Genomic DNA, 24,694 nt, shown 5'->3' on the forward strand with positions numbered 1-24,694 from the left:
ACATAGTACCTTATGGGCAGTTTGGAGCCCATTTTCCATATGATTAATGAAGCAGCATGGCTTAACCTTAGTCTTTGATCCACTCCCTGATTTGAGTCTTATGACTTTTCGTGTTTCTTCTCACAGAATTTGTGTCACTTAAGACTTTTGAGCCTCTAGTCTTTGTTCTGTCAATTCACAGTTCTGTCACAAAATCAAGGGAAAAAATAATAGCCAGGAAGAAATGACAGACTGAGAGAAAATGCTGAGGATAGATAGGGACAGCAAGACCAAGGATGTAACTGTTGAGTGAGAGAATTGTGGCCATTCACTCTGACATACAGATTCTAATCTCCCTGGCTCTTCTTCATGTCTTCTTCTTGAAGCTTCTCGCATACTGAAAGTAAGCCCCATCCATGCCCAGTGGTTGGTTGGTTTTGGGGATGGGGTCTTAACTATATCACCTAGGCTGTCTTTAAATTTTGTTTCACCTTCCAAAGTTTTGGGATTATAGTCATGCACCACTGTGTCCAGCTTCTAATGGCTTATTAATTTGCCAAATTAAATCGACATGTTATAGAAAAAAAAATGGTTTTGGCTACCTATGATTCTAGGGCTCATATGGGCGCATCTCATGAGTTGAGGCCAGCCTGATCTACATAGCACGTTCTAGGCCAGACAGAACTACGGATTGACACGCTGTCTCAAAAAAGAAAAAAAGTCAAAGCAGAAGTGGGCAAGGTAGCTGCTTACCTGGTGGGAGTCAGCAAATTCCTCCATCTCCAGGATTCATGTGAAAAGCCGCTGTTGTGGCTTGTTTATGTAATTCCAGCTGTGCTAGCTGTGCTAGAGGGGAGACAGAGACAGGAGAAGCCACATGAACCCCAGTGCTCACATCCTGTGCAACAGGGTAATGAGAGCCCCGCCTCAGAAACAAGGCAGAAGCAGGAAGCTGACTCTAAGAGTTGTCCTCTGATCTTCATGTGTGCTGTGGAATATAGCTGTCTGTGCTCACTAAAAGTGTAAAAACACGTTATTGTGTGTGTGTGTGTGTGTGTGTGTGTGTGCGTGCGTGCGTGCGTGCGTGCGTGTGTGCGTGCGTGTGTGCGCGTGCTATATAGAGGAGAGTGCATGCTGTGGCATGCGCATGGAGATCAGAGAAACTTTATGGAGTCCATTCTCCTTTCACCTTTCATTTGTATTCTGAAGATGAGGCTCAGGTTGTCAGCCTTCCATGGCAGGCAGCAAGCACTTTTACTCACTGAGCCATCGTGATATCCCAAAATTAATATTCTTATTACACTTACTTATGCATTTATTCTTGTGTATATGTGTGTTGTTGGGTGCTTGTAAGCTGTGGCACACATGTTGAGGTCAAAGGACAACTCACAGGAGTCAGCTCTCCCCTTCATCATGGAACTCATTCAGGCCTGAACCTGCTGAGCCATCTCTTCTGCCATGATAATCTTTTTAAATTAAGTAAACTAAGTAATTAATTTCATAATTTAATGTGAGTCTTTTGTTAAACTTTTTCCTCGTATTTTATCTTTTTTTTTTTTTTAAGAGATTTATATAGTATTCTGCCTGCATGTGTGCCTGCTCACCAGAAGAGCGCATCAGATCTCACAGATGGTTGTGAGCCACCACATGGTTGCTGGGAATTGAACTCAGGACCTTTGGAAGAACAGCCAGTGCTCCTATCCCAAAGCCATCTCTCCAGCCCGAATTTTATCTGTTAATGACCATCATTAATCACCCAAGGCTCACTCCTGTTCCTTACCAGTTGCTTGTCTGCCTTGGCACCTCCTCCAACTCCTGTACTGCTCTTTCTTTTTTGAGGGAAAATTGGGGGATAGAAATGGGTCTCGCTGTTTACACTAGCCTTGAACTCTATATAGCTCTTGCTGGCCTTGAACATAGAGTGATGCTCCTGCCTCAGCCTCTTACATGGTAGAATTGCTGAGGACACCACCACGCTTGGCTTGCACAGTGTTTCTCTATTACTGCGTGCTCATGCACGCCTGTGTGTGTGTGTGAAGGAGAGAGAATATGTATAATTTATTTGTATTTTATGTTCATTAGTTTTTTGCCTGCATGTGTGTCTTTGTAAGGGTGTCAGAAGCCCTAGAACTGGAGTTAGAGACAGTTGTGAGCTGCATTTGGGTGCTGGGAATAGAACCCAGGTCCTCTGGAAGAGCAGCCAGTGCTCTAACTACTGTCCAGTCTGTTGCTGCTTTTTAAAAATGTTTTCTTTGAAATGTGTGTGTTTGTCTCTCTCCCTTTCTTGACTGTACTTGTCCAGCTCGGGCATTGTGACCTGTTTTTTTTTTGTTTGTTTGTTTTTGTTTTGTTTTGTTTTTTATAGCCCTCCTCAGTGCTTGTCACATAAGGATTTCACTGAATTTCTACAAGGAAGGAAAGGAATAGCTATTGTTTGCTTATTGGTTTAGGGTTGGTTTGTTTTGTGTTACGTTTTCTTTTGGTATTTTTTCTTTAGTGAGAAGCCACAGAAATGGAGAGTGGAAATAAGCGGTGGTCAGAAGAAGGTGAACACAGTATGGCAGCTGAGCGAGAACCCTCCTCTAGACCACTCCAGTTCCCACAAGCCTGGTAAAGACGATTGCTAGTAAATTAAGTCTTTCTGGGAGGAATCATTTTTGTAGGTCTTTTCCTGAACTGTAGGTATAAAATCTGAGCTGCACTTGTTGGCGCACACCTTTAATCCCAGCACTGAGGAAGCAGAGGCCGGCAGATCTCTGAGTTTGAGGCCAGCCTGGTCTACAAAGCAAGTTCCAGGACAGCCAAGGCTACACAGAGAAACCCTGTGACAAAAAAACAAAACAAAAAAGAAAAAGACTAAATTCTAAGAATTTCTTCTCTGAAATTAAATTGTAGCAGGATTTAGAAAACACGCTTGTTGAACCCTAAGTGGTGACACAGAAATTCATGTACTTGTTTGGTTTCCAAGGGAAGGTAGCCATTTTAAAAGGTACCATTTTAAATGGTAAGTTGTTTAATTGTGGCTTAAAAGCATCAGAAGGGTGTACTGTGTAAACAATTGCCCTGCCTGAGCTTTGCCAAACAGATTCTTTTCAAGTGAAAGACAGATGCTGTACTTCTCAGCTGCTAGTCTTGTGGTACACCTCTGACTGACCTCATTGTCTTTCTGCCTGCAGATTTTTCTGAGTTGACACTGAACGGTAGTTTGGAAGAAGGGGCGGTCTTCATTAACATGGCCACCTGCAGCCAGGTGCACTTCAAGTAGCATGCGCTGAAGGTCCCTACAAGGCATCTGTGCACTCTCAAGTATGTTGTGTTGGGCACCTTGTGTTTTAGGTATTTTTACATTGTCATGTTGAATCCACACATCAGGAATGTGATTGTTCTCCAGTCACCCCCTGAATGGCCTGCCAGGTTATTTGCAAGTCTCTGATTCCTTTGTACTTTTTCTTGGCCATTTAACTCTACAGTCAAAAAATAATAATTTTTGAGTGGTAATATCTTATTTTATTTTAAGATTTTATTTATTATGTGTACAATATTCTGCCTGCATGTACACCTGAACACCAGCAGAAGGCACCAGATCCCTGTATAGATGATTATGAGCCACCATGTGGTTGCTGGGAATTGAACTCAGGACCTCTAGAAGAGCAGGCAGTGCTCTTAACTTCCGAGCCATCTCTCCAGCCCTTCCTCCCCTTACTTTGATTTTTAAAATAAATTAAGCACCACCAGGTTGTGCTGACGCACACCTTACGCAGTCTCAGTGCTCTTAAGACAGAGGTCGGAGTAGCTCTGAGTAAGACTAGCCTGGTCTGCAGCGGAAGTTCCAAGACAGCCGCAGCTACACAGAGAAATCCTGTCTCTAAACCTAAAAAATAAAAATCATCTAAGCCAGGCCTGGTGGCGCATGCCTGCTCTGGGAGGCAGAGGCAGGTGGCTTCCTGTGAGTTCAAGGCCAGCCTGGTCTACAAAGTGAGTCTAGAATAGCCAGGGCTACACAGAGAAACCCTGTCTTGAAAAAACCAAAAAGAAGGGGCTGGAGAGATGGCTCAGTGGTTAAGAGCACTGTCAGTTCTTCCAAAGGACCCAGGTTCAATTCCCAGCACCCACATGGCAGCTCACAACTGTCTGTACCTCCAGTTCCAGATGATCTGACACCCTCACACCAATGCACATAAAATAAAGTTAAATAAATTATAAAAAAAAAAGAAATAAGTAAATAAATAAAATCATCTTACATTGAGTTAGTATTAATTAGGAGAATGAATGGAAAGTCCTTTTGTGTTGTTTTTTTTTGAGGAAAAAAAAAACCAGTTCTGTAGGTCTCGCTGGCCTGGAGCTCTCAGAGACCCACCTGGGATTAGAGGTGGGTACTTTGTTGCCCAGCCTCAGGTCTCTTTTGTTTGTTTGCTTGCTTGCTTCAGAAACAAAAATAAAACTAAATAATGAGTGGAATGCCTGACCTTACCATTCCCTCTTCAGCTTCATTTGCCCTCTAAGAAATGGATATTAATTTTATCATAGTTAAAAAACAAATTGAACTTTAATTTGTGTGTGTGTGTGTGTGTTTGCTTTTTCAGACTGTTGTTCTATATAGTCCTAGAGCTCACTGTGTAGACCAGGCAGGCCTTGAACTCATATAGATCTGCCCGCCTCTGCTTCCTGAATGACGGTATTAAAGACATGCATCACTCCACCTGGCTTTCATTGAAATTTTAAAAACCTTTGTTTAGTTTACACCACAGTCTGTACTGCCCTCTGCTGGTGTGGGGCAGTGACTGCAGGCACGGGCTGTGCGTCACTTGCTGCCCACCCGCTGAGCTGATAGTCTGCAGCTTGAAAGGGTTTAGATTGACGGTGTCTGTCAAATAGGGCAGTGCTGGGGTATAGTCATTTGTACATTAAAGAAATATTTTCAGGGCTGGAGAGATGGCTCAGAGGTTAAGAACACCCACTGTGCTTCCAGAGGTCCTGAGTTCAATTCCCAGCAACCACATGGTGGCTCCCAACCATCTATAATGAGATCTGATGTCCTCTTCTGGCCTGTAGAACATTGTATACATAATGAATAAACAAATCTTAAAAAGAAATATTTTCAGATAAATGAGAAATAATCAATACTGTGTTCCTAATTTTGAAAAATGAGATACGTGAATGATATGTAGCAAAATATTAAGTCTGACTTCAGGAGAGTTGAGATTACAGGTCACTTTCATTTTATTTATGCATATTTTTATTTTCTGATTCTTAAATTTCAGCACAAACCAAGAAGGGGGAAGGGAAAGAAAGGTCATTTTCAGCATCTGAAAAATAGACATCACATGAGCTTTTGAAGCAGAAAAGAAGGGTGATCCTGAAGATTCTCTGAAAGATGAAGGTGGAGATGAGATCTTGTCTCAGCTGCAGCTCCTGAAGAGAAGTGTTAACAGCAGGGCAGCAATGAGGATGGAGAGGGCACAGACTGTTGGGACCACGATTTCTGAAGCCACGTGCATGTGCCTGAGCAAGGGCTCTAGAACAGAACATTCCACCAGAAGTGAGCTTTGTTTTGGCCACTGTAGTTTCCAGTTGTTCTCCTTTGTTGTAAAAGGGAACTAATGAATCACACATTATTTTGTAATGAGGTCTGGGGCCGTAGTGTGGACAGAGCTTTCCCTGAGCCTTTGGGAGTCTCTACCGTTACACAAAGCTACTCGAGAGCTGGAAATGTCAGATAGAATCTGGTTCTTTCACTGGCATTTCACTTAGCCTACGTATGGATAACACTTGTGCCGGCATTGCATTAATCTCAAAAAGCTGCCCCCTCTATTCCATGGGTTCCCTAGGTTTTTACTGGGGGCTAGGTGTGATAGTGCACACCTTTAATCCCAGCACTGGGGAGGCAGAGAAGCCTGGTGAGTAATGCTAGTTCCAGAAAAGCCAGAGCTATGCAGAGAAACCCTGTGTCAAAAGGGAAAAAAAAATCCATTGGCAACATTTCTAGCTTTTTGAGTTTGTTATTCTCTATATACTTACAGCTTACATACCTTTAAGTGATGTGGGAATGTCTATATTGCAACTTCTAATGGTAATTCTTAAACTCATTTCTTTGTTGGCACAAAAGTTCATTTAGAAGTAAACATTTATTTGATAATTGTTGCGTGGTATAGTCTTTTAAGAGCTAAGTGATTTATGTGTGCCGACCCAGTGGAAGACCTTCACGTGACCAGTTTGCTGTGTCTGCTGAGCGCCCTGATGACTGCAGTAAACAGGCATGGATATGTTCTCCTGAGGCTCACAGGCTGGCCGGCAAAGCCTGCCTTCCGACCGTGTTGCGGTTGCTCTGTTTTGGTGACCTACAGTTTATAACCGTAGACTGATCACTTAGGAGCATGTCTGCTGCTGCGTGGCCATACCCCAGCCTGTGAAGGGTGAGAGGGCTGCTGCAGCACCTCCTTCGCTCCCACGTTCAAGGAACATTGGTGGCCTTATGTATTTGTGATCCTTTTAGATCCACTGCATAAGAAATGATGCCTTTAGCTAGGTGTGGTGGTCCAGGCCTTTAATCCCAGCACCCAGAGATCCGCAGAGGCAGGCGGGTCTTCTTGATTTCAAGGCCAGCCTGGTGTACAAATTGAGTCCAGGACAGCCAGAGCTATTACACAGAGAAACCCTATCTTAAAAAACAAAAAAGAAAAAAAAAAAAAAAGATGCCATTTTAGCCAGGTGGTGGTAGCAAACACTTCAGTCCCAGCGCTGGGGAAGCAGAGATGGGATCTCAGAGTTCGAGGCCAGCCTGGGCTACAGAGTGACCTGGCTGTTCGAGGACAGCCGGTAGGCCAACACAGAGAAACCCTGTCTCAAAAGAACAAACAGTAACAAACAGCTATGGTTAGGAGCACAGACCACTCTTCCAGAGGACCCGGGTTCAGACCCCAGCATACACAATGGCAACTCACAATTGTAACTCCAGTTCCAGGGGTTCCAACACCCTCACATAGACACATGCACACAGAGCACCAATGCACACATGAAAATCATTGAGAAAAACAGCAGCCAGGCATGGTGGCACACGCCTGTAATCCCAGCACTCAGGGAGGCAGAGGCAGGCAGATCTCTGAGTTTGAGGCCAGCCTGGTCTACAAAGTGAGCTCAAGTAGCCAAGACTACTTTTAAGAGGATAGGGACAGTGTTTTGTTTATTGCTGTTCTCTCTAAGGCGTAAATAACCCTTAAATATTAGAGAATACTGAATAGTTTTTAATACTAGCTACTTGGGAGGCAGGAACAGGAGTATCACAGATTCAAGGCCTGTGAGAGCTGCTGAGTTTAAAGCCACCCTAAGCAAGTTTTTGAGACCTTCTCTCAAAAAGTAGGGCCGTGGCTAGAGAGAGCGCTCAGCAGTCAAGAGCATTGACTGCTCTCCCAGAGGACCCAAGTTTGGTTCCCAGCACACACATAACAGCTCATTGTAACTCTTGATTCCAGGGGATCCAGCACCATCTTCTATCCTCCTTGGGTATCAGACACTCACATGATGCAGGCAAAACACCCATTCACATGAGGAAAAACAAACTTCTTTTTAAAGTAGGGCTGATAAGATGGTTTAGTGGGTAAAGACACTTGCCACCCGATCCTGACTACCTGAGTTCAGTTTCTGGAATCCATGTAAAGAGACAATACACAAAGTCATCCACTGAATGCCTCACAGCACACGCACACACAACAGCAATAAATACAATTAAAATGTAATGTTTTTGAAAAAGTGAAGTGGCTAGGGAGAAAGCTCAGTGGTAGAGCACTTAGTGGTTTTGAACCCTAGGTTTACTCCCTAGCAACGCCACACACACCAAAATTACTTGCTTAATTAGTATAAGACCTGCTTTTTCCTTTTCTTCATTCCAGTTGATAATGGCTGATCTCTTCCACTTGCCCATTTTAACAAAAGCGGTAGACACATAAAATTACAGTATAATTCAGAAGAATGAAATTAAAGTACTTGGGATACAGCGTCAATAAAATGTAACTAATAAAAAATTATAAAAAGTAAAGAAATTACAGTACTTGAACTCATTCTCAGGAATGGGGGCATGGCTCACTCAGTAAGGTGCTTGCCTTGTTTGACTTCTAGACCCTACTTTAAAAGTGATGAAATGGCAACTCCCGAGCTAGCCAGAAGAGCCCAGAACTTGCTGGCTTGCCATAGTAGACTATGTGATGGGCTTCAGGCCAGTGAAGCAAAGAAGCAGTTCAAGCTCCTGAGTGTCCTCTGACTTGCACACATACAGAAGAAATTTACCCTCTGCTATTTCTCTTGTGCTTCATGCTTTCTCTGATATAATTTGTTTTGTTTTTTGAGTGGAGTCTTTAGCCTGTGTTAGTCTGGTCTGATCTGGCCATAGGTAAATAGATTAGGTAGATGGATATTTAAAATGCTATATGGGCTAGGAGGTTAGCCCACTTAGTGTGTATAAAAGCTGCCTCTGGTAACCCAAGTGCCCAAGATATACAAAATTTTAAATGCTTATAAGACAACATTAAAGGTAAAGACATTTGTGGTCATAAATGACTTTAGGTAGGTCATTCTGAGACTTTTAGTAATGCCATCATATGTAAATGACATAGTTATCAAAGAAAAGGATGTCCTCACCTGTGGCAAGCATCTGGTTGTTGATGGAGCAAGTTTCCAAAGCTTGGAGACGCCAGCTTTCCACCTGATGAAAACCCACTGGATAAGCAAGGTTGCCTTACTATTTTTCTGTTTAAAATATTTTTTTTAAATTAAGTGAGGTAATATATATATATATATATATATATATATATATATATATTTTTTTTTTTTTTTTTTTTTTTTTTACAAAATGTATATGCATTTTTGTGTATGTGTACATAGAAGTCGGAGGACAATCTTTCAGAAATCAGTTCTCTCCTAGCACTTAGGTCTCAGGGATCAAACTTACATCATCAGGCTTGGCCAAAAGAGCCTTTACCAGTTCACCAGTCTCACAAAGACAAACACTTTTGTTTTCTGAGACAGGGTTTCTCTGTGTAGCCCTGGCTATCCTGGAACTCTGTAGACCAGGCTGGGCTCCAAACTTACAGACACCTGTCTGTCTCTGCCTCCTGAGAGCTGAGATTAAAGGCGTGCACCACCACTGGCGACAAACACGTAATTTTAAATCTACCCACCGTTTGGGTTTTAATTTTTTTGAGACTTCATTGGAGCCCAGACTGGCCACAAATTGGCTGTGTAGCTGAGGCTGGCCATGAGGTCAACCCCCAGCCTCGTGTGGCTTTCTTGTAATGACAGAATAAACGCCTTCACATCTAGGCCCAATTGGTTCACTTTGAAGCAATTCTAGCAAGCAAGTCATGTTTGTGTTTTGGTTTGGTTTGCTTTTTTGAGACACTGTTTCTCTATGTGATCCTGAGTGCTGGGATTACAGACAGTGTGGGCTGCGCGCCTGGCTCACATTTGTTTTTAACTTATAACTTACAGTCCATGATGTAGAAGCAGTTACAGACAAGGTAGAGCTGATGGGCAATTTGTAAGTTATTAGAACTATTTGGTAGGTTGTTTGTTTGTTTTAATATTTATTTATTTACTCGTTTATTTTGTGGTGCTCCTGTGTTCGCTTTTTGCGCCCAGCAGAGGGTGCTGGATCCCTGGAGCTAGAGTTGTAGGCAGTTGTGCTGAGAACTGAACAAGAGCTCCATGGCTCCTTGTTTAATAGGTTTTAAAAGCTTAAAGTTTAGCTGGATATGGTGGCACGCTTGTAATCCCAGCACTCAGTGAGGCAGAGGCAGGCAGATCTCTGTGAGTTGGAGGCCAGCCTGGTCTACAGAGCAAGTCCAGGACAGCCAAGGCTACACAGAGAGACCCTGTCTCAAAACAAACAAACGAAAAGCTTAAAGTTTGTTTCTGTTTAATCTTGCCTTGGAGGCAGTACATGTATATGGGTCTGCCATCTGGTGGTCCTACGTTTGACTGACAGAGCATTTTACACATTGAATAGTAGGTAGTGTTTGCTTGCATCAGGGTAACGTTTTTAACTCATCAGAATTCCCATCTGATTCCTGTTTTTTAGTCTTACTGTTCAAATGTGTTCTGGATGAAAATAAAGCCCCAAGGGATGGGTAGTGGGAGGGCAACATTTTCAGCTCAGTGGCAGAAGAGGCCGCTCTGCCTGGATAGCCCTCTTTATGGCTTGCTCCGTTGGAACCTAGCTCTGACGGGACTCGTCAGCTTGGTGCTGTCTGGGAGGGGCTGGATTCTGAGGTGTACTCACTCCACGCTGAGCAGAGGTGGGAGGCAGGGAAGCCGTCCCCCACCCCCTTCCTTAAAAAGGAGGGTGTGGTGCATCTCAGTCTTTAGTTCCTGTAAGAGCAGAACAAACGTCATGGGTAGGTTAGCCCCACCTCTCGTGGGTTTGGAAACCCATTGGCTGTGATGATCTCCTTGTAATACTGAACCGACGCCTTGGGGTAGCGAGGCTTGTGTCTCACACTGAAGTCAACGTAGTAGAATCCGTATCTATCTGCATAGCCTTTCTCCCATTCAAACTTATCCAGCAGAGACCAGGAAGTGTACCCTCTTATATTCACGCCATCTTTTATAGCTGTAAAGATAGGATTCCATTCTTAATGCATTTCGCTTAGAGATAGATGGAGAGTATTTCTATGAGGTCTAGAAGCAAGTTTTATTTGATGGTAGGTGATAGACTGAATTTTGTCTAAACAGAAAAACATGAAGCAAATCTTAGTTTTATCTCACCTTTTAACATTTCATTTATGTATCCTTTGAGGTACTGAATTCTCCACTCATCACAGAATTGAGTGCAGTGTAACTTCTGGGATGCTCCATTTTCTGTCACGAGTATGGGAGGATCACCATACTGAGTCTGGAAGGAAGGCAAGAATGGGTGTCAAACAGCTGACCTAGTTAGAGGTGGTCTTCTGGGTCTCATGGCTGCCATAGTCTGAAGAAGTGCATGGAGCTAGTGCTTTCTTAGTGGGTGTCGGGTGACATGTTTATTGAGAGATGAGTGTAGGTAGGCGAGTTGCTGTGGAAGAATATAGTTCTCTGAAAGGGATCTTATTCTCTCCCACAAACTCCCTTTCAAGTTAGATGGGCTTTAAAAGGACTAAATACACCTGAGAGGGGGGGCAGCTGTTTTCTTGTGCCCTCCCACCCTGTGCTTGTAAGCCACCCCATTAAACTTGCTCACTCGTGGGGACACACAAAGACGAGAGTGGGAAGCAAAGTTAGACAGGAGTGGGGGGCGGGAGAACAGATAAGGAAAAGCAGACATGATCAAAATGCATCACATACATGTATGAACTTGTCAAAGGGCAAACTTGGGAGAGGGGCTAGAGGGATGCCTCAGCAGTTGAAAGCATTGCCTGCTTTCCAGAGTACGCAGGTTTGGTTCCCAGCACAAACACGGCAGCCCACAATCCTGTGCCCTCCATGGGCACTAGCCACCCTCGTGGCATACATACCTGTTCTCAGGCAAAAGCTCATGTACATAAAGTGAAAGAAAAAGGTAAATTACGTGTCAGACTTTCAGCTGTAATTGGAGGTGGTTGTTTACATAAGCAACGGTCTGCAGGGCCTCCGTGTAGTAGGCTGTGAGGTGCAGGGGCCTGGATTTATTGGCTAACCAACTTTGTCGTTTTGAGCTGTTCTTGTTTGTTTGGTAGAGTCTCATGCAGTGCAGACTGGCCTTGAGCTCAGTGTGCAGTGTGTAGAGGTTAATATGCAGTCTTGCCAGTTTTCACATGTAACCACCTGTGGCAGTCTGATGGTCTGACGTATTTGATGGGGTAGGTACCTGAGCAAAGTTGAGAAGCCTCCTGAATCCCCATGGCACAGAATAGAGCCATGAAGACCCCATCTCTGGCCAGTTGGGGTCTACAAGCTCTACCAAGTCACGGTCATTCTGGTAGCTGGGACCCTGGAGGGAGGAGTATTTCCTCTGAGTGATGTATCGAGTGGTAAAATGGCCCAGTCCCAGGAAGTCAGATGTGCCTTTAAGGTAGCTCTTCTCCTGAAGGGAGAACGCAGGCAACCTCGATGTCTCCAGGCCTTGCTTTGCACTCTTCATTCCTGACAGGAGTGAACAGGAGAATTTAAGCAGGTCTAACTTCTCACAGTTATTTTGCTTTGTCCCACTGCGCCGCTGGAACTGTCGAGTATAAACTGGGCTTTGGTACTGGAGCAGTGGTTCAGCTCCTGCAGGGGACCCAGGCTCATGTCTCAGCACCCATGTGACAGCTCACAGCGGCCACAACTCTAGTTCTAGAGGTCCAACACCCTCTTCTGACTTCCAGAGGCACAAGGCACATACAAACACTCATAAAGGCAAACACACAAACAAAAAAAGAAAAACTTTTAAAAAAGAACTTGAGCTGTGGTAGCTCACGCCTTTCATCCCAACACTTGGAAGGGAGAGGCAGATCTCTGTAATTAGAGGCCAAGCTGGCCTACAGGACAGCCAAGGCTACACAGAGAAACCCTGTGTCAAAAATCATTTACTTTTTTTAGACAGGATTTCTCTGTATAGCCGTGGCTGTCCTGAAACTTGATCTGTAGACCAGGCTGGCCTTGAACTCACAGTGATCCACCTGCCCCTGCCTCCAGAGTGCTGGGATTAAAGGCGTGTGCCACCACCGCCCTGCCAACTTGTACTTTTACTCATGTCTATGTTTGTGTGTGCCCACATGAGTGCAGTGCCCGCAGAGGTGGTGTCGCCTTCCTGGAGCTGCAGGGAACAGGCAGTTGTGAGCTGCCATTCAGAGCATCAAGCGTTCTTAACTGCTGAGCCATCTCCAGCCTATTTTCAAAAAAAAATTCTAAATTTATATTGCTTACTGTTTGTGGCTAGGAGTGTAGCTTAGCAGAAGAGTACTTGAGAGACACCCTATCAGCCAAAGAATGCAGTATTTTCATGGATTACTCAGTGAATGGTGCGTGGAGAAAAGCACGGCTATACTGCTCCTTCCATTGAAAAATTGGTAATGTGGCTCCTTCTAGGAAGCTGGGAGGACATTGGTGGTAGCGAGAGTCATGACGCGTTCAAATGCCGACAGTGTCGGCTGTGACAGGTCCTGCACTGAGCAGTTTTGCCGTGCTCGGATTGTAGAGGTCAGCTTTTAACTGACAAGCTCCAAACCTTTCTGTCGTGTGTCTCGCCCAAGTGTGGGAAAGGATCTTCAGTCAAGTGTCCTCAGGTAAACTGAGTAGTAGCAAAAGGTTGGAAACAACTTACATTATTACTGCCAAGGGGAGGGCTAAATGAATGATGGAAAACTGAGGATACAGCGTGCATGAGCCCTGGTCTGACCCCCAGCACCACAATACCAAAAACGGGCTGGAGGGACGGCTCAGCAGTTAAGAATACTTGCTGCCAGAGGACCCAGGTTCAGTTCCCCACAGCCACATGGGGCTCACCGACATCTGTAACTCCAGGTCCCGGGGATATGGTGCCCTCTTCCGGCCTCCATAGATACCTCGCTTGCATGCGGTACATGGACACACATTTACATGAAACACTCGTACACACAAAATAAACCCAAGACAGTAAACTCCCCTGAAATAACATAATAAATTATTGCTGAGCGGCCATCCATACCATGGTGGCTGTCTGCTAGAACAAACAAGGCAGCACTTGCCTGCCACCATGTATGCATACATATATGTTTAAGGGGTAAAAGATGCGGGCTGGGGCTGGAGGGGTGGCTCAGAGGTTAAGAGCACTGGCTGTTCTAGAGGTCCTGAGTTCAATTCCCAGCAACCACACGGTAATGGAATCTGATGCCCTCTTCTGGTTTGCAGACAGAGAACTCATGTACATAAATAAATTAATAAAACTAAAAAAAATAAAAAGCTGCAGGCCACTGAATATGACATGAACTACACTCTGGCAAATGTGCAGTGATCTAACAGGAGGACAGTAAGGCACTTGCAGGAAGACTCTTGGTTAGGATGAAAGGAGTGAAAGGTTTGTACTATTAATAATCCTTAAAACTTCAGTAACGGAAAACCACTGGGCCCTGGCCCTGCACTGTCTCCTATGGAAAAAGTTAGCCTACAGAGTAATGGGTTTCCTGATGGCATTTTATACATGTATTTGCTCTCTTTCCCAGTTGGTCCCCTCTTGCCACACGTATTCGAGTACTCTCTCTCTTTCTCACTCCCCCTTCCTTTATGATCTCTTCCTCCTTCCGGCCTCTCTCAAAGGATCTCCTCCATCCCTCTCCAGAAGAGAAGAGGAAACAAGCTCCTGGTGCAGAGCCCCGATTCCTACTCTGTGGATGGGAATGCCCAGATGCTGTAAAATCACCATGGTCTTCAGCCATGCACACACTGTCGCTGTGTGTGGGCTGCTCCACTGTCCTGGCAGCCTATAGGCAGAAAAGCGAGGCTGACAGAAGGTGCTCCTTCAGGAGGAAGCAGCACGGAAAGCACCTGCTTCAAGATGAGCGGGAGCCAGCCCTGTGAACACATTTTGGGAAAAACAAAAACAAAAAACTTCCTTTCTTGCTGATGGCTGTGAGTTGAGGCCAGCCTGGTCTGCAAAGGGAGTTCCATCCAAGACAGGCAGGGCTGTTATACAGAGAAGTGCTCTTAACACTCAATAACAAACAAAAACCCTTTTTCTCCCTTTTTGAAGTATCCCCTACACACATACACACCACTCAAATTTAAATTCTTCATTTGGGAGAAAACACGCAATGTTTATCTTTCTAATTCTGACTTACTTCGCTTAACAGAATTTCCAGTTCCACCAACTTCCTATAAAAGTCATGATTTTTCTTTTTAATGGCTGAATAAAATTCTGTTGTGTCTATATTCAAAATTTCATTAGCCATTCATGTGTTGATGAATATCTAGGTTGCTCCCATTTCCTGGCTGTTGTGAATCATGCCGCAATAAACACGAGTGTCTAAGCATGTCTGCAGTGTGTGGAAGGCCGGCCTAATGGTACAGAGCTGCGCTGGTTAGTAGTTCTTTGGGGCCGGGAAGGCTTGCCGAGGGCAACTGGAAGGAATCTGGTCTCTTCCACCACGTAGGTCCTGGGAAATTCATTTCAGATCATCAAGTTTGAGTAGCAAGCGCTTTTACTCTCTGGCCCTATTTTTTTGTTGTTTTTAAATTTTATTTTGTTTTTGAGTAAAGCCACTTATTTCCATAGTGACTGCACCAGTTTTCACTCCCGTCACTGAATGAGGGTTCTCCTTTCCAGACCCTAGCCAGTGTTTGTTTTCTTGATAGCCGTTCTGACTTGGATGGGATGGACTCTCAAAATTGTTGTAATTTGCATTTTTGGGTGGCTGAGGTTGCTGAAATAAGACAGGCTCTCGCTGAAAGAGCAGCAGATGTAGCGTTAGCTCGGCTGTGCTGCTCCAGAGCCCACCCGTGACTACAAAGCCACTGTCACCAGGAGCAGGGAGCTCTGGCTGGGCAGCTGCCGGCAGAGCACAGTACACTGCGCCTCTCGGAGGCTGGAAGAAAGGGAGAGTATTCATCAAGCTGGGTGGTGGCGCACACCTTTGATCCCAGCACCTAGGAGGCAGAGGCAGGTGGATCTCTGAGTTGGAGGACAGCCTGGTGTACAAAGTGACTTCCAGGACAGCCCTGTCTCAAAAAACAAAAAAATTAATTTTCTCCACAAAGCAAGGATAAGGTGCTGGAGAGATGGCTCAGAGGTTAAGAACACTGACTGCTCTTCCACAGTTCCTGAGTTCAATTCCCAGCAACTACATGGTGGCTCACAATCATCTGTAATGAGATCTAGTGCCCTCTTCTGGTCGTCATGTGTACATGCAGGCAGAACACTATATACATAATAAACATTAAAAAAAAAAAAAAAAAACAGTGGTAGCCTATTTAACCAGATATAACATCAATATACATAGTAAACTGAAACATCACACAGCCTAATAAATATGTATAGTTTTTAAAGGTTTAGGGCTGGGGAAGTAGCTTGCCTTGTAAGCAGGAGGACCTGATTCCCAGAACCCACGTTTTAAAAAAAGCAAAAGAACTGAGTGTGGGCCGTTGACATGGCTCAGCAGTTAAATATGTTTTGTGAGCAAACCGGAGGACCTGCATTCATTCCCTGGACTCCATGGTAGGAAAGAACCAACTCTAGAGTGTCTTCTGACTTCCATACTTGTGCCTTGACATGAACACACACAGTAATAATACACGTACGTGTGTGTGTGTGTGTGTGTGTGTGTGTTCTAAGCCGAGCATGGTGGTCTGTGCTTGAATCCCAGCAGGGGGAAGGCAGACTCTCACAGCTCACTGGCCAGTTAGCCTTGTATACTCGGCAAATTCTACCCCAGTGAGAGACCCTGTCTCAAAAAACAAACAAGGTGGATGAGGACTGAGGACAACTAAGGAGATTGTCCTCTGACTTCCACACACATACGCATCCCTGTGCACATGTATACCTGCACACACACGAACACACATACAAAACTACGGTAAAAACAAAAACATGACTCACCAATGTGGTCCTTCATGACTTGGGGATAGTCACCAGCGTAAATGGGATTGGCAAACCAGCCAAGGCAGAACTGTAGGTACCTCTCAGCAGCCTCAATGTCGTCGGGGCTGTTGGTGTCCACAGGTTCTCCCCAGTCACAGTTCAGTGAGATCCCCACTTGGCCTTAAAGGAGGAAAATCAGGGTAGGCAGAGGCAGGACGGGGCTGCTCTGGGTCGTGTGTGAGCCCGAGGGTCCCAGCTCACCTTGCTGTTTGCTGCGCCATGTGTTGTTGTAAGAGTGCCAAGCTTGGGCGTGCGCCTGAAAAAAAGGAATCCGAAAATGTCTCTGGCTCATCCATTCCCCTGCCTCATGCCTGCCTGCCTGCCTGCCTGCCTGCCTTCCTTTCTCCATCCATTTATTTTTTCTTTTCTTTTGTTTGTTTACTTATTGGGAGGAGGCGGGATCAGAGGACAACAGGAATCAATTCTCTCCTTCCACCATGCCAGGAAGTGAACTCAAGTTGTCAGTCTCAGCAAGTGTCTTCCGTGTGTGGAGCCATCTTGCTGCCTGGGGGGAAGGGGGTTTTGCCCTTTTTTGCCTTCCTAACTCTAGAGCTCCAACATCAAGCTTCCCATGTCTTGAATCCAGGCTCAAACACCACAGATCCTTCCCTGACTGCCAGGGGCATTTGCTTCCTTTGTACTGTGGAGGAAGCACAGTCTAAATGGGGCAGAAGCCACTTTGCTACCCAGCCCCATCAGGGCAACACCTCAGTCTTGCCCTCTGCCAAACCAGCACTGTACCAGCTGAACGATCCCTGCCCATCATTTACTGTGTCTAAACTGTTCGTGCGGGTCTCTAGAAAGGCAGCACTTCTGAGGGCTTGGTGGAAGTGTGAGTTCATGGGGCCCTTTCAGGACCCGCTGACACAAGCTCTGAGAGCAGGGCCCAGCCACCTCTGCGGTTTGTTTCTGGTTTGTTTGGGGCCAAGGTCTCAGGGAACCTAGACTGTCCTCACACTAGCTGTGAAAAGAAAGCTGGCTTTGAACTATTAGTCCCCCTGTCTCCCCCTCCCAGATGCTGGGGTTCAGGCATGTTATCACAGAGCCCAACTTCATCCTGTGTTTAAACAAGGTCTCCAAGTGTTTCTGACATTTGCTAAAGTTTGAGATTCATTCATTTCAGGCTATAATGGTTGCAAATGTTGCTTTCTGCTCTAGGAAAGCCCTTATTCCTCAGCATTCTCTTTCTGCTCTGTGCTTCTGTGTGTGCTAGTGAATGCTTACATGTGCATGTAGATGCACATGCCTGTACATGTGAAGGCCAGAAGTGAGTCTTGGGTGTTGTTCCTCATGAGTCATCGGCTTGGCCTCTCACTGCGCCCTGGATGGTACACCCTCTGGTAAGTGCCTTCTGGCCAGCGGGCCCCAAGAACCCTCCTTGTCTCAGCCTCCACAGCATGCTTCACCACACCCAGGGTCCTGGCTAGTTTTCTGTCAACCTGACACAAGCTAGGGTCATCAGGGAGGAGGGACCCTCAGTTGAGAAAATGTCTCCATGAGACCTGCTTTAGGCAAGCCTGCGGGGCATCTTCCACACTAGTGACTGGGCTGGCGGTCCTGGGTTCCGTAAGAAAGGCTAGAGCAGAGACTCAGCAACCACCTAGATCTCCAATCCAAGAGATCCAGCTCCCTGTTCTTGAACTGCAGGCACACGGTGTATAGACATGCAGGCCAAACACTCACATAACAAATACCAATCTTAAAAAAAAAAAACAAAAAAAAAAAAACAAAAAAACCTTTCTGGGTGTGGTAGCAAACACCTTTAATCTCAGCACTCCGGGAGGCAGAGGCAGGTGGATCTCTGGTGAGTTGGAGGCCAGCCTGGTCCACAAAGAGAGCCCAGGGCAACCATTGCTATTACACAGAGAAACCCTGCCTCAAAAATAAGTAAATAAATAAATAAATAAATGAAATTTCAAGTCAATTTTGTAAAAAGTAAGAGAAATGTAAGAGCCTTTTCCCTGACGGGAGCTCATGTGAGTGTATCACCAGCAGTTTGTCCTTCCAGCCAAGTGTTCACCAGGACAAGTTTCATTAGGCTTTGCATCCTCAACATCACGTCCTGTATCTTTACCCGTGATCGTGTAAGCCTCTTCTTGCCTCTCCCCTTCCCCAGCTTGCAGTGCAGGCTGAGCACCGGCCAAGCTCTGAGAGCCAGCTGGCTGCCGTGCACGCTTCCCCTCAGCCCACATGTCGTAAGCTGGAAAAGGACGTGTCTGGGTTGCTTTGTTGATGCTTCCAAACTGCTCCTCCCCCTTCCTTCCAAAACCCCAGGTCATGACCAGCGACCACTCTGAGTCCTTCCTTCTCGTCTTCGCAATCTCTGCTTTCTTCCTTTTATTTTTGCAGATGGTCCTTACCTACTGTCACATACCCACTTCCCATCGCCATTCCTCACAAAATTTATGCCTGGGCATGGGGCCGCACACCTTCAGCCCCAGCACTTGGGAGGCAGATGCAGGTGGATCTCTGTGAGTTCGAGGCCAGCCTGGTCTACAAAGTGAGTTCCAGGACAGCCAGGGCTACACAGAGAGACCCTGTCTCAAAAAACCAAAGTTTATACCTGCACATGACAAGTTTCCAAATGTCTGCCCACCCTTTCGGTAAGATCAGAAGTGGCAACTGCTAGAGTACTCTGCCGACTGGAGTGACGGTGAGGTGGTAGGGCTTGCCCTCTGCATATCCTCAGAGTACGAGAGCCCATGGCCCATGCTGGTGTGGGAGAGGATCAGTGTGACCCCTGGTGTGCTGGCCCCACCTGGAGCCCAGCCTTCGCCCCAGAAGGACCTGGCTTACCTTGATTATATGGTGTGCAGCCATGTACAGGCCAGTGCCCTGGAGCCTCAGGCCTGGTGCGTGGAGGCCAGTCTCATAGCCTTTTTCTACCATTGTCTGCAGAGACAGCAATGGGGGCCCAGGATCATGAGAGACGGCGGAGGACATCCCCATCCCCCATCTGAAAAGGAGCCCCTACCTACCCTAGGATCACTGAACGTGAGCCCATTCCCCCATCTGAAGAGGGGCCCCTACCTACCCGAGGATCACTGAATGTGAGCCAATGCTTCACTCGGTCTCCGAAGACCTCAAAGCAGAGGTCAGCATAGTCCCTGAAGTACCGGGTCATGCTCGCGTTCTGCCACCCACCATATGTGACCTGGAGCATCTGTCAACGGAGAGAGAAGCTGGTGCCCTGGGGAGGCTCTGGAGTGGGGGGTGAAGGGTCTGGGTAAAGCGTGGGTGACCACAGTACAGGAATGGGAGCAGAGATGCAGGATGAGGCACAGAGCTAAGGCAAGGGAATGCATCCTCCATGCAGAAACCGGAGGCGGCGGAGGAAGCTGGGGACGCCTGCTTAGGAAGAAGCTGTCAGGCTGGATAGGAGACGTAAACATGGAGGGTGCATCGTCCTCACCCCTGAGGAGGCCAGAAGGGCAGGGCCGTGCTCAGGTGCTTAGCAAGCTTGAGGTCTACCTGGCTGGGTTCTGGGTGATGCACTGAATTCCCACTGTGACAGCAGGAGGCCTGGCACTGGTAGGGGAGCCCCGGTGAGGATCTGGAGGGTCTCCCTGAAGTCAGGACACTCTCTGGTGCCTCAGCTATTAGTGTGCTGTCATAAGACCTCCAGGCGGAAGCCTGCTCTCCTGCACGTGTGCTTAGACATCGTCGGCCAAGGCTACTTAGTGCCCTCCCGGCATGCTTGAAGAGATGCCCCTGGACAGCTCAGTGGAAGGTGCAAACTTCTGCCCCAGCTAAAAAGCCTTTGCTAGCTCCCCAACCCAGTTTCCAGTCACCTTAGCTTGCAGTTAGAGGCCTCAGGCCACCCCTCCAGCCCCCAGCGCTCTCCACATGCCACTCCCACTTAGACGCTTACAGCCTCCCGCCTCCTCCTTTTCCCCTTCTGTGCACGGACTACACCCCACCTTTTCTGCAAATCCCTGGACCCGGGCACCATCTGGCACAGGGCACAGGCAGCCATGCCCTTGGTATCCCCGTGACCTCTGTGGAGCCCAGTTGAAGGAAAACTGCCTGACCGTTAATAGCAATTTTCAAAGCGTTTTGGGAAATGGCTGGGCATGATGGTCATGGATGAGGGCAAGCGGAACTGCCTCAAACAGAGGAAAGAAGGGTTGAGCGAAACCTGTGGAGTACACCAAACCCGAGTCCAAAGGCTTCTTCAGCTCAACGGGACAGTGCTTGCCTGGCAGGCACAGGGTCCCGGGCTCGGCAGCAGACATACACACAGAACTTCTTTTCCTTTTGGTTATTTCTTCCTTATGCCAAATGTTGTGGAAAACATTAGGTACAGGTGCGCGGGGGGTGGGGCCAGAAATCAGCGTCAGCCGTCTCTGCCGCTGCAGCTCATTTTTGAGACCGGAGCTCGTGGATTTGATTCTGCTAGGCCGGATGGCTGTGTCCGCCAAATGCACAAGGCCGCTGGCTTTTTATGTGGGCCCTGGGGATGGTCGTCAAGTCCTCAAGCTTTGTCATCAACGGAGCCATCTCTCCAGCCCGTGGATGTTATGACCCCCTCATGAATGACACAGCTAGTTCATTGCTTTTGCCTTTTCTCCTCTGCCTTGCGGGGACACAGCGCCCCCTAGTGGACACAGTGTTCAATACATCATCTTGGAAGCACAGACTAGTTTCCCACCTTGATCCATTGTGCTCCAAAACTGAGACAGGGTAATGTTTTTTGTTTATTTGTTTGTTTTGTTGTTGTTTTAGAAACAGGGTTTCTCTGGGTAGCCTTGGCTGTCCTGGAACTCCCTCTGTAGACAAAGCTGACCTTGAACTCATAGATCTGCCTGCCTCTGCCTCTCAAATGCTGGGATCAAAAGCGTGCACCACCATTGCTGGGCTCTAATAATGTTTTTAACTTCATCACTCTGTAGCATTTTGTCACAGCAGCACAGATGAGCTAAGACAGTCACTCCTCACATCTTTCTGTCCAGAGCCCGACCCCAGGCTCTGCCCCCTTTCTTGGTCACTTCAGGCCCTCACACCAGGCTCCCTCCTGCCGAACCAAGTTCCCTAGACGCAGCCCCCCACCCATCTACCCTCCTCCCCGGCCCTCACCTGTGGCAGATCCCAGTGGTGCAAGGTCACAATGGGGGTGATGTTGCTCTCCAGCAGGGCATCAATGAAATCGCTGTAGAATTCGATCCCTCTCTTGTTCACCTGTTCATCTGTAAGTGAAACAGAACTTGGCTTTTCCTCTGGGGTACAGCATTCCTGGGTCCCTTGGCCTTCTGCAGGCTGAGGCACCCGCAGCCCAGTGTCCTGAGCCATGGAAGAATGCTGTTGGTATGCCTGGAGCCAGTTACCTGCTGAGCCCAGCAGGTCACCCTCCGCTCACACTGATCCCTGAGCACTAGGGAAGGGACAATGGTAACTCACCTCTGACACCTGTGGGCAGGAGCCGCGGCCAAGACAGGGAAAATCGGTAGTGGCTGACTTGCAGCTCCTTCAGCAGGGCGATGTCCTCCTGGGTAGACAGGGGAAGCAGGGCTGGGCGACCTGGGCTACAGGGGAGGGGGAGACAAGTCTTGGGGGCCTCGGGGATCATGTGTATGTGCAGCTCCAAGAGGTATGCCCTCTAAGGACTGTCCTATGAGTTCCTCCTCCATGCTGGCAGTGTGCTCACAGAGAGAAGCTTGGGGAACCCTTGAGGAGTCCATGCAAGATTCAAGATAAACCTGACTGGGCTGGAGAGCACTGTCTGCTCTTCCAGAGGTCCTGAGTTCAATTCCCAGTAACCACATGGCGGCTCACAACCATCTATAATAAGATCTGGTGCCCTCTTCTGTCATGCAGATGTACATGCAAATAGAGCACTTATACGTAAAATAAAGAAATACATCTTAAAAAAAAAAAGAGTGTAAAAAAAAAAGATAAACCTGACTGAAAATGGGGGCTCTAAGGCTGAGCTGTCCCATGCTCTCCTGCAGGCTCTGGGGCCACGTCACTGGCTTTTTGGCACCTGATTGTTTGGACTAAGGTACTAGCCCATCTCTTTTTGGCACCTGATTGTTTGGACTAAGGTACTAGCCCATCTCTTTTCCTTCTTCCTACATCCTGGTACTCACAGCCCCAGCCATCACTGTCCTACCCGCTTTGGCTCCGCTGGGTACATGGCGTTTAGCAGAACATCAGGTGGACACTGTCAGGGAGCTGTCCCCACACTTTGCTCCCCACTTCCCGGGCAGGATGGCACACACAGGCCCCTTCACTCACCTGAACTTTATAGTAGCTGTCACAGGCTGCATCTGCTGTGTCTGCTGGCACCTGCCCCTTCCCGCCATGTGTGAAGGCATCCCAGATGCTGGGTCCTTTCCCATCCTGGTCCCACGCACCTTCTGTCTGGTAGGCAGAGCTGCCCACGCCCCAGGAGAAGCCTGTAGAGAGAGACCCACCCAAGCCCTGGCTGCTCCGCTTCTTCCCTTCTCGGGCCAGCGCACCCACCCCACGGCCTGCCCTAGCTCCCTGGACTAGGAATGCAGGAGGCAAGGAGAGGGAAGATACAGCAATTAAAAACCTTCTGTGTGCAATTACAGCTCCACTTAGCATCTATTGTCTGTAGATATTAATAACTTGTTTTAGAATTTTATTTTATTATTATTTTATCAATTTGTGTGTTGGTTGGAGGGGTTGAGGGGGTAAGGTAAGGTTGGTGAGTGCAGGAGTCTGAAGAGGCTAGAAGAAAGCCTGGATACCTTGGAGCTGGAAATCCAGGCAGTTCTAATTCACCAGATGGATGAGGATGCTGGGAACTGAACCCTTACAGGAGCAGGAAGCGCTTTTAGCTGATGGGTCACTTCTCCGGCCTCAAGTCTAGTAACTTTTAAAAACTCTCTAGGCTGGGGATGCATCTCAGTGCTTGCTTAGCATTGACAAGGCTGTAAGTTGAACTCTTAGCACCACATAGACACACTGATGGGCAGAGCCCTGCCCCCAGCACACATCCACACTTCGGTACCAGAAAGTTTTCTTTCCAAACATCCACACGGAGCTGTTTCCCATCCTACCAGACCAGAAGCCAAAGCATCTAATTCCTTGGCAAGCCAGCCAAGGCAGGAAGGCCATCAGAGACAGACAAATGGATTGATAGACGGACAGTCTGAGGACAAAATGGCAGAGGAGTTGACGTACCAGGCGGAAAGGTTCCGTAGTAGAAAGCTGCCTCTTCCGGGGTTCCTCTCCTGGCAGCCCCTACCCTGAGCACCAGCGCGATCCACCCAAGGATGATGACCCACACTGGCTTCATGACACCCTGCCCTGCTCCATGCCTAGGAGCCCCTTTCAGGGCTCAGGGACAGAGGCCAGGAGGGGAGGAAAGCAGGCCGCAGAGTGACTTGTCTGGGCAGAGTGAGGGGGCCCTGTGTTAGACAATGGGCAGAAGCTGGGCTAACGGGCCAAGCTTCCAGCCAGGCCCTCTTCTGACCCTGGTGTGATGGAAAAGTATGTTGCACACCTCTCCAGAGGCTCCAGTCTGGTGGGGAGCCCGCCCCTGCCTCAGAAAGTTCCAGTCTGCTGGGAGAGCCCACCAACCTGGAGTCCCTCAGCCCTCTTGCCTCTGCTGTGGAGCCTTCCTGGGGTGCTCTCCGATCTAGGGCCCTCTGTCCTTAGCCGTCAGCAAGACCTGTTCCCATGGGGACCCCCTGTCTGACTGAGCCCACCAGCTTACCCAAGATGATCTCAGCCCTCGATACCCCTGGAGCCACTGTTGTCAGCCACAGCTCCCTTTGACTGACTCCTGGTCTCTGCACTTCCCCCAGAGCAGAGCCCACAGGCCTGGAAGCCTCTGGTAGGGGGTGTGGTCTGTGGCCTGACCCCAACAAAGAGTTTCAGTAATCCCACAGGGAGGGCATAGGCTAGAGTGCTGAGCTGGCCAGAAGGAACTGAGCCAGCACTAGCCTGGGCCCTGGGGCTAGCTGCCTCCCAGGGAAGAAGGGCAGCATGGGAGGAGGTGACCTAGTCCCGGCTCCCTCTGGTCCTGACTTCAGCACAGCCCTGGGCGTCCTGAGGTGGGTGTGAACTTGGAGCCAGCAGCGTTGAGGATGCCTCAGTTTACCTTCTCGCTGCCACAGGAAATCTCTCAAAAAGGCGCTGCTGGGCTTTCCGCTTGAGCCTCCTCTCCTCAGCTTATCTCCTTCTCAGCTTGCTTCTCAGCCTGCG

The 24,694-nt window shown here is 47.6% G+C and overlaps 2 protein-coding genes across 16 annotated transcripts in view; one reads left to right on the forward strand and one right to left on the reverse strand.

Moving 5' to 3' along the window:
• Zwilch (zwilch kinetochore protein) overlaps positions 1-6,115 on the forward strand; it is a 35,047-nt gene extending 28,932 nt beyond the window's left edge. For 7 of the 8 annotated variants that reach the window (XM_021654221.2, XM_060384922.1, XM_060384925.1 and 4 more), the window contains 3 exons: positions 2,477-2,589; positions 3,156-3,285; positions 5,241-6,115. In XM_021654221.2, the coding sequence (XP_021509896.1) occupies positions 2,477-2,589; positions 3,156-3,244 (202 nt within the window). In that variant the 3' untranslated portion in view covers positions 3,245-3,285; positions 5,241-6,115. Of the gene's footprint in view, positions 1-2,476; positions 2,590-3,155; positions 3,286-5,240 lie in introns of those variants that run through there. The other variant, XR_009592254.1, reaches the window with a different exon arrangement.
• Lctl (lactase like) lies at positions 5,360-24,694 on the reverse strand. 8 transcript variants are annotated; one of them, XM_021654223.2, is made up of 14 exons: positions 24,591-24,694; positions 23,669-23,895; positions 22,754-22,914; positions 21,917-22,004; positions 21,596-21,705; positions 19,554-19,682; positions 19,316-19,411; positions 16,721-16,775; positions 16,478-16,639; positions 11,795-12,069; positions 10,735-10,861; positions 10,380-10,579; positions 8,611-8,674; positions 5,360-5,494 (listed from the first exon to the last, which is right to left on the reverse strand). In XM_021654223.2, the coding sequence occupies exons 2-14, from the start codon at positions 23,781-23,783 to the stop codon at positions 5,379-5,381; spliced, it is 1,698 nt and encodes a 565-aa protein (XP_021509898.1). In that variant the 5' UTR covers positions 23,784-23,895; positions 24,591-24,694; the 3' UTR covers positions 5,360-5,378. The 8 variants fall into 8 exon arrangements, with proteins under 8 accessions (XP_021509898.1, XP_060240913.1, XP_060240912.1 ...); XM_060384930.1 differs by having other exon boundaries at positions 23,669-23,875; positions 24,591-24,690; XM_060384929.1 differs by lacking the exon at positions 24,591-24,694 and adding an exon at positions 24,204-24,581 and having other exon boundaries at positions 23,669-23,875.

This window comes from Meriones unguiculatus, chromosome 6 (genome assembly GCF_030254825.1).
Source record: "Meriones unguiculatus strain TT.TT164.6M chromosome 6, Bangor_MerUng_6.1, whole genome shotgun sequence".
NCBI lineage: Eukaryota > Metazoa > Chordata > Mammalia > Rodentia > Muridae > Meriones > Meriones unguiculatus.

Bases quoted from the DNA above. Each gene is read 5' to 3' on its own strand.
- Lctl (XM_021654223.2), bottom strand. From the start codon at position 23,783: ATGAAGCCAGTGTGGGTCATCATCCTTGGGTGGATCGCGCTGGTGCTC. The intron at 22,915-23,668 runs GTACGTCAACTC...CTCTCTCTACAG, and splicing joins CTACGGAACCTTTCCGCCTG to GCTTCTCCTGGGGCGTGGGC. The intron at 5,495-8,610 runs GTGAGGACATCC...GTTCTGTTCTAG, and splicing joins CAACCAGATGCTTGCCACAG to AGCCCTTGCTCAGGCACATG.